Source organism: Monopterus albus, unplaced genomic scaffold (assembly GCF_001952655.1).
Source record: "Monopterus albus unplaced genomic scaffold, M_albus_1.0 scaffold6.1, whole genome shotgun sequence".
Classification (NCBI taxonomy): domain Eukaryota; kingdom Metazoa; phylum Chordata; class Actinopteri; order Synbranchiformes; family Synbranchidae; genus Monopterus; species Monopterus albus.
Genome location: NW_018127886.1, coordinates 5,397,818 through 5,407,521, shown reverse-complemented (window position 1 = coordinate 5,407,521; position 9,704 = coordinate 5,397,818). Strand labels below are relative to the sequence as shown.

At 40.2% G+C, this 9,704-nt stretch overlaps 1 protein-coding gene across 6 annotated transcripts in view; it reads right to left on the bottom strand.

Moving 5' to 3' along the window:
* Positions 1–9,704, bottom strand: part of LOC109971692 (TOX high mobility group box family member 2-like) — a 74,415-nt gene that overhangs the window by 42,060 nt on the left and 22,651 nt on the right. For 4 of the 6 annotated variants that reach the window (XM_020620106.1, XM_020620097.1, XM_020620131.1 and 1 more), the window contains one exon: positions 5,402–5,494. The exons of the other annotated variants lie outside the window; for them this stretch is intronic. In XM_020620106.1, the coding sequence (XP_020475762.1) occupies positions 5,402–5,494 (93 nt within the window). The remainder of the gene's footprint in view (positions 1–5,401; positions 5,495–9,704) is intronic. 6 annotated transcript variants of the gene reach the window in all.

Genomic DNA, 9,704 nt, shown 5'->3' with positions numbered 1-9,704 from the left:
ACAGTAAGAGTAAAGAAAAATAATAATAGGCTGTGAAACAGAGACATATTGAGAAGTAAAAAACGCATACATCAGAGTAGAAGGACGAGAGTGACAGAGAGGCTGAAAAAGAGATGAAGGCAATACTGTGGCAGTTAATGGAGAAAGAGCATGAATAAATGACAAAGAAAGAGGTAGACAAATTCAGAGCGAGAAGAAATGAGGTGGAGAGAGAATGAAAAAGAGGTATAGTGTGAATAAATGAGGAAGAAATATGAGGAAGTGAAGACAGTGAGAGAGAGAAAGAGAGCGAGAGTGCATCCCAAAACTAGGTCACGCCTCGCAATCAACGACAAAGCTGAGCGTTTCAAAAATAACGAAGCCACAAGGTGGAAGTGATGCTAACTAGCATATCCAGGGGAAACGTGTAATATTTACACCATGTTAATGGTGCTGGGATCTTTTCATCTTGGAGCGGACCGATGAGGCGGTTGATAGGATTGGAGGCAAAATTACAGACTCCACTGAAGACTGTTTGTGATTGATGGACAATTCATTTAAGCTCCTCGTCAAGGCTTCTACCAGCCACTGTTTGTTAAGGGTGTGAATGGGGAAGAACTGCTTGTGTGCCTTGCACCCTTAACTGTCCAGTCATTAGAGAGAAAAATGATCTTGTCATGATGAAAATAAAAAGACTTCATTTTGAATGCTAAGAAAATAACTGTCTTGGAAACAAAACACAGCAATGTTTGCCATAACTTTGTTGGCATTACCTAATGAAATATATAAAAAAACAGCATATGATTTATTGCTATTGCTAATCTTAATAACTACACTACAACTCTAGTATATTCATAAAATATTTTATCACAAGCTTGTCTCACAGGGCTTTAACAGTGATGGAAGGTAACTCAGTACATTTGCTCAAGTACCTGTTTCTTAGAGTCCACTTTTCCCGATAGCTGTAGCTACTTGTAGCTGAATTTAAAAAGGCAACAAGTTTTAAGTAGTTTTACCCAATCAACATTTAAGAAACCCACTGCAATATCTGTAAGTGTAAAAAAAACATACAGCATCACCTTAAAGAACAGCTACAACAAACTTTAAGAACTTTTCAATGTATAAAAAGGAATCTATAAGCAGAATGTGTAATACTTGTGACTTTAAACGCCTATGCCAGTACACCAAGTCTCTAAAAATAATTCTCTCACTGAGCAGAATTAATAAGCCCAGAACAGTACACAGTCATTCTGTGAAGAAAGGGGTGTGGTGGGGTGGGGGTTCATGCAATATGTATGCCTGTTTGAGCGCCCTCTTCCTCATCTTCCCCCTCTTCATCTCTCTCTCTCCCTCGTCCTCTACTCAATTAAGCTGTAGGAGAGACCTAACAAACCTCAACCTGAGACAGTGCCACTGAATTTTGATGTTGCCCAACTTGTCACTGCTGGTTCAAAGCCAGACGAGAGAATGAAACAGAAACAGAAAGACACTCTTGTGTGCGCACAAACATATAGACACATTTAAAAACTGAGAAGGAATGAAAGACAGAGTGGAGAAGAGGCAAAAATGAAAGAAAGAAAGAAAGAAAGAAAAGCTACAGTGAATTTTCAGAGTTGTATGGGAGGACAGGAGAGAAAGAGAGAGAGGAGAGAATACAGCAACAATTCTGGTGTTGCACCACGCCCCTAGCAAACAATGAACATGGGCAAACAATGAACATGGTGCATACACACACGAGCACACATACACAAACACACACTAGAGAAGCCCATAAAAGGCGCAGCCTGTGGTCATGGCGACACATGCTCTGTTGTCGTTAGATAAGGGAAACAGGGCCTCTTCCTGGGTGTGAGAGTTTGATCCTACACACAAACTACACACTATACCCACACACACACAAACACACACTTGACTACAGCTGCACTGGGGTCATATCCACCAGCACAAAACTTTTTATGTATCCTCACCTTTATCGGATGCATGGTTCATTTTCATATGCAAAACCTTGGCTATGTTTATCTGGACACAATACGCTCTGGTCAGGGGACCACACAGACGGCATGATCAGATACTGAGCAGATACAAGAAACATGTCCTACATCTCTCAGTGGGACTTTGATGGAATTCTGCTTGGAATTCACTGGACCCGTGCCATCCTAAATCTATTTTGTTAGAAGAATTGGAAACATATATCATTATAGTGCCACATTTCCTCTAGGGACTCTTTCAAAAGTGCAAAAAGACAGCTGGCATTACCTCTGCAGCTGATGATGTTAAAGAAACATTTAGTTTTAGTGACGGTGCAATCCATCAGCTCACATCTAATGAACACCAGCTCTGTTTGTTATGGTTTGGTCTAAAGCATTCCACAGTGAAAAAATAAAGATACAAACAAACACTCTTTGCTTGAGAACGAAGACAAAACAGGTTCCAGCTCCACCTATGCGCTGTGATGTGTAAAAATGAAAAGGCAGACACAAGCTCTCATTCATCCACTTTCTGTTGCAGTAGAGCAACAGAGACTGAAATCAACAGTCAAGAGTAGAGATGGTGATAGAATAGAAGGGAGACTGAGGAAAAAGGCTGGGTGTGTGTGTCTGTGAAGGCCGGGCAGGGCGGGACTAAATAATGTTTTGTTTCCACCGTGAACCCAGGTGAGTGACATGATCCTTGTTGACAGTCTGCTAGTGTCAACAGAGACAACTACGCATGCACAGAGATCTTGTGCATGCGTAGTTGTCTTGCTTTACTTCAGACCACAAATGTATGCTTCAGACGCTGTAAAACATTATGGTCATTTGAAGTTTTTGGGGTAATATATACACTGGTCTGGTGGTTCGTAATAAAGAAATATGTCACAGAGTGCAGCGGTGTGTTTTACTGATGTGTTTTTAATCATTTTTGAACAACAACAGAGGTCAATGGCACAGACGAATAAGCTAATCCAGGTTGGAGACTGACAGACATTAATGGTTGAGTAGAGGCAGTTTACTGTGGCTGTAAAAATCCTACATGATTTGAGTGAAAAAGAAAATTCAATCAGGTTTTAGAGAACAAAATAGCACAGAGTCTGTGATTATTAGATTACTAAATTATCTCATTTAGACCGCTGAGTCAAGTGAATGTTTTGATATTGCTTCATCTGACAACAGTCTTTAAAACTGTTGATCAGACTCTTCTGATAAGTTACTCCACCACTGGGTTGCTTTTCCTTAGATGCCCTTAAAGTGATTTTCCTCATACTTATCAAAACAAAACCATGTTTCATCTCCCTGACTGGTACAGTTTGGAGTGCCCCAAGTGTCCATCCTGGGGCCAAGTTTATTCTCTCTTTATGCCCTATGCTACTTCTCAGCCACATAATTTGTTGACACAACATTCCTTTCCAGGTTTATGCAGATAATACCCAGTTGTATGTACCAGAAAAATCTGAAAACCCTACTAGCCTGCCCATATTAGAGGACGTCTAATCAACATTAAAACTTTGGTGTCCACAAATTGTCTGCAATTAAATTTAGAGAAAACCGAAATCCTTCTATTTGGCTCTGACAATTAGCATGCACTAATACTGTCGTAAATTGCTTTTTTCCCTGTTTTTGCTGGTTGAATTCTAAGAATCAGATATATGTTTGTACTATTTAAAACCTATGCAGGTGCAAAGCTTGTCTATCTAGTAGATCTGAGTGACACATGGCTGCACTCTCTCACAGGTACAGTACAGGTACTGTATGCCATCACATAACTCAACTGTGCATTATCAGTATAATCAGTAACTACAGCAAAGTGTGAAAGTGGTCATAACCATGGAGTGCGCCACATGTGAGTGCATATACAAAGGAATAACAGAAAAAAGATGCTAGACCAAAGTGCCACCCACACAGCCTATCTCATCCTGCTGCGGTGACCTTCAACGACCTGCCTGCTAACCAGTGCAGGGAAATACCTTTTTAGCATCAAGGACAGTAACGTCATATGCAACTAGCAGCTAGCCTCAGCAGGTGCACTAGTGCTATACTTAACGACATGGGAACTATTAGGAGGAAAGTAGTTATCCCACCAGTCTACCTGAGACATAGTGTCTGGGGTAAGAGTGCGTGCGTATATATTTATACATTTGTGTGTATAATATGTGTCTGTACAGTATGCACATGTATCTACATGAGACTATGTGAGTGAGGTTTCTCTGGCAGCAGGAGAGTATGCAGAGCACAAGCCACTGTTAACTGACTGGGGTAAACAGCGATGAGAGAAGATAAAGGGCAGAGTGAATGTCACATTACCCCAGCCCTTTGCCTCTGCTCACCGAAACATCAGATAACTGCAGCAGGAAAAGAAAAGTCTGGTTTCCAATAATTGGTTATCTTTTTGCAATCGGCTGCTCTCTTGCCTCTGCACAGAATAAAGTATGAAAAAGAAAAGGAAGAAGAAGAAAAAGGCTGAAGTTTGACTGTTCTGGCAGTAACTAAAATAAATCATTACAAGTACAGCAAACTTTCTCTCACTCTCACTCTCTCTCTCTCTCTCTCTCTCTCTCTCTCTCTCTCTCTCTCTATACATACTATATGTATACATACATGTATATATATTCATGGGTGTATCAACATATCATAGAATTAAACATGTGGCATAGAACATGCAGTTGTAGAAGGTAGCGAGGAAGTGTTACACTTGTGAAATCACCATTGCTGATAATCAGGTTGTGGTGTGTTCACTTTCAAACAGCAAACAATTACAGTGCTGTTAATACATGCACACACAATGTATTAACATAAAACCACTTTACAGTTTTACAGTTTACTAAACAGGGAAGTGTGCTACATAACAAACAATATATGAGCCCAGTAGAATATCAGTCGTAATAAAAGATAAGAAGTTCTCAGGAAGTAACATTGCAACATCTCAGTCTAATAGCAGGTTGAATGAAGAAATCTATGTCATATTTTTTGCATTTTTTGTTGCTTCTCTGTAAAATAATGGTGGTTTACCATAATGTGTTCATTTATCAGCATTAACGATTAACTTTAGGAGTGTCAAAGGTGCTTTTGGATTAGGACTTAATTTGTTTCTACAAATGCCCACACACGTGTGACCTGATAATAACAACTACATGGATGTAATTCACACCTTTGCATGTTTTCACACATAACATAACTTGCCACACTTAAGAAATCCTTAAACTCGTCGGTAGGTTACAGTAGCTGTGCCTGATTTTGTACACAAATGCAAGCAACATTTACACTGTCTGGTGCAATGTGTTCTTATAAGTATGGATATAACATACACAATCTGTGCATTTAGATGTTCTTTGGGAATTTGATGAATTTAAACTTAAGTATCCCCAGTTTGCACACTACAAAATACCACCAGACTCAGGTCAGAGCTAGCACACAGAAACTGGGGGCTCATAGCTACTGTATCTCACCAAAGCAGTGGGCAGTCTTTTCCTAGCTTGACTGATGCCTGGAGGGGGGGCAGTGTGGAGCCTAACCCCTCGTTCACCCACACTGAACTGGGCCTGTGGTTAGAGAGAGAGAGGTGGCAGGAAGAGAAAGAGAGAGACAGAGAAGACAAAAGTGGGGAAGGAAACGAGATGGCGGGGCTTTAGTTTGCAAGGTACAAGCAGGGCATTTGTAAAGGAACATGAGAGGGGGCCCCCCCTCCCTCTGGAACCTTTCCCTTCTTCTCCCTTCCTCTGGTTGCTCTGCTCTGCCCCTCATACCCAGCACACACGTGCAGGGGGAGGAGTAATGACATGAGACTTACACAGTGACTCTAAGCAGTACCGTGCTAGGAAAAGAATGGAGGTTAATGAGCTGACATTGCCTCCACCCAGAACACGCCTCCTCCCCATACCCACGTCCTTTCTCTCTTACACACACTGACAAGCATATACACAAACCCCCAGTGGGGCTAAATGCTGGCACTGAGCCAAGCATCTGGAGACTAACGGAGCAATGCATGAATTTACACTGTCTGTATGTACAGTGCACACAGTTCAATGATCCTTTGGCTGTTAATAACTGAGGGCAATCTAATATAACCAACATTATAAATACAACCATCTAAACATCTAATGCAAACATCTAACATCTAATGTAATATAAAAATATATAACATGGTAAACGTCAGTAAAATACAGATTTTAGGGATATATCAACCATATGAGGCTGTAATGATGATTACACTACAGAATTTGGATGTTTGAAAAACCGTCTTGCAGAAATGTAGTGAAATCTTGCAGTTTTAGGACCTCTCATATACTAAGGCTGTCTGAAAATGATTTTTTGAGGTATCCTGTCGACAACTGAAGTGAACGTTTAACCTGCTGGTGGCACTAGATAACAAATCAAGGAAACACCATTAGAATTCATCCCTTGGAGACTAGGAATTTGTGTTCCAAATATCCATCCACTGAATATTTCACAGCAAACCAAAATGTTTTCCAAAATGGCTGACACAGACAGATGGATAGACCTAATGACACTGTCAACCTTAATGTCCTGCTGCTAGCATGGCTGAAAAAACAGTTCGACTGGAAGCATCAGCATCTTAACAAACACTGCACAGCTATACACAACTGTTGATTTGTTAAGGGCAAACAGCTCTTGTTCCCAGACCACAGACCATGAACTAAGCACATCATGCTATTGTAGTGCATACAGCCATGTGAATAACAAGTGAAACCTTCAGATGCTCTCCCGTTTCTTGGTTATCACGTGGTGATGTGTGGGTGTACAAGATGTTAAATAAAACCTCAGTGGCCTTTAAGTTGCATCACCAGAAAACCAACATGTAGAGGTGATATTTTCAACTGATACAAGGTTATCTGAATGTGCACAGGCATAAATAAAAGCCACACAGGTTAAAAAACAACTGTGGAGCTTCAAGAAAACCTTTAGAAACCTTTCAGAAGAGGAAAACTTAACTGAATGCAAATTCATGTAAACAAATTTGCATGAACCTACATAAGGTTAAAAAACAGATGCAGGTGCACTCAACACTGACATACTGTAAGTCTGACCTATTTGTTTGCCTATGAAACATCCCAAGACTGCTGGTATGATTCATATGGCTCCACCCTAGCCACACTGTAGCTTGTTTTTGACACTCTCCACACCCCTTCTTCACAGCCCAGATGCCGCTGTGTAAGCTACAACCTTCCAAAGTTTATAATGGAAGCTATCCTGCTGATCTGCCTTAATTACCTCAAACAAAATGAGTAAAAATGAGGGTAACAATAACATCCTTCATAAAATAATTGAACATTGCCAAAGGCTGAAATAGAACTGATAATGGTGCAACAAAACACATTCGCAGAGCTTGAAAACAATGGAAGATGGATGGATAGTCATTAGCGCCCATTGTGAATCTTTCGGGTGAGTAATTTGTGGGAAGGCTTGTGCATTTTTAATATTCTTAAATTGAACAGCCCTAAGAACACAAACTCCATAAAATTATAACAGGCATTTCACCTTAGCACTATCTGAGCCTCTCAATTATTTACCACTAATGAATTGCCTTGGGCAATATTCTTCCTAAGTACAATATCAACCATCCCAGAGAGGCTGAATGAGAGCGCTCAAATACTTAAATACATTTACTCAATTATGCTGCCTGTCCCTAATATGAAAGAGACAAGAATGTACAAGCTTTCTTTTTCTCTCTTGCTCAGATGAAGCCTTGATATTTCAAGAAAATCCTCATCTACTCTTATAGTGATTAATTTATTAACATTTTTACTGATAAGAGCAGTGACAATGCTTGTGACTTTTCCTTTGTCTTTGTATCTGTGGTGTAGGTGGATAAAATATGTTTGCTGTTGTTTTGGTGTCTAGCCTTACTAACATAACAGAATTGCAGGCCAGTTACCAGGCATCCAACAGCTTTTGCACTTTGCAGTCCATCATGCCACCTAAAATTGTTGTTGTTGCCACATGGCTGATGATCGTTCAGGGTCCCCAGGGGAGCCTGAGAGAAGAATGTAGTGCATTACACCACCAGCTTCTAAGACAGGTAACTATCCGGTGGGAAAGGATGGAAATGAGCAGAAAGAGTACAGTATGACAGCCAAGTAACATAATATCAATGTGGTGTATTGTGCAAGTAATGAAGCTATCGTGCTCCAAACACAGAGTGGCTGCAATGCCAATATCGTCTATAGATACTTCAAAAGTCTCTGCAGGAAACTGTGGAATAACCTTCGGTATTTAAACTCCTAACCCAAGTGAATTTAAATAGATTCTACCATCTGTGAGATGCATCTATAGGGGACGACGTCATTCTGTGAAAAAAGTGTGCATCTGTGTGTTTGTGTGGTTTAGTCTGCCAATTGTGCTTTAGCCACATTTGATTATACTCTTATTTGTCTTTTCCAAAATCAAAAATACACACAGACAAAATCCCTTTCTCTGTAATTTATTAGTTAACGTCCTCCCTTGTCTCTGCCCTGTGCCGTTTGGACATGAAAAACTAATGCTGTTTTGTTCAAGAGCTGGCTCATTTGAAGAAATCTTCTCATACATTTTGTTTAGACATAAACAATGAACAATATGAATTAAAGGTAAGTGTCAGCACAGCATCTAAATGTAATGTAAGTCCTGCTGCAGTCTTAAGATTAAGTCTCTTTTTTTTGTTTATACTGTATGTCAGTGTGCTTGAGCATGTGCAAGTGTTTATAAATGTGCATATTTTATATCTGCAGTCTAAGTAACAAACAGAGCTTTTAGTTCTTCTTAGGATAAACACTGTTATCACCATTCAAAAATTTCACAACCATGAGTCCTTGACTGTGTAACAGAACAGTTTGGGCCAGACAGTTCCATACTATCCAGATGTAATCATCAGTCTTTGGCTGTAACTACACCAGACAGAAATTAAAGTGCAAAGGATCCAGTTCCTAAACAGCTGGTAGCTGTAAATTCCTATGAGGGAATAAAAAACAAGGAAGGAGGGGGGAGAGTTTGAAAGAAAACATATACTATTTTCATTTCAGCTGCTTTAGGGATTAAGGTTCAGGGCACTGGAAAAAACTGAATTAAAATAATCCACCATTTGCATGTTTTATCTCACAAAGGAAGCTCACTCAACACACACCAACCCCTACTCTCCCTCCCTCCCTTCTTCCCCTTCTTCCCATCCCCCACTCGGATTGAGCACACACACACACACACACACACACACACGCTTATATGCACGTCACACAGATACACATTGTCATCATTAAACACGCACACACACACACACACACACAAACCGAGATCAACCTGCTGCCATCTGCTCTGTGCACGCTCTACAATCCTCACAGAATACATTAGTTACTACAATACATCACATCACATTCCCTCAATGTCATAGCCTTGTGCTGGAGAAGAGTGGGGGGGATGGAAGAGAGTTGAGAGCAAAACAACTATTGTACTCTGAAGAGAGAAAGAGAGAGAGAGAGAAAGAGAGAGAGAGAGTGGAGATCTGGCCTGTTTCATGGTACAGTGGTAGAGAAAATTAAAGCCAGTTTGATTTGGCTTTTAAGTGAAACAAGTGTGTCAGCAAAACTTGCTCCAGTTGCAGCTACCAGGCTATATTAAAAATCCCTTCATGGAAGCTAATGTATGAAAGTGAATGATAACAGTTCCTCAGAAAGAGAAAGAGAAAGAGAGACAACAAAATATTCACAGTTTTTTTTTAAGTCTTTAAATTGTGTTACCAGTGCTACCAAGGGTTAAAGAACA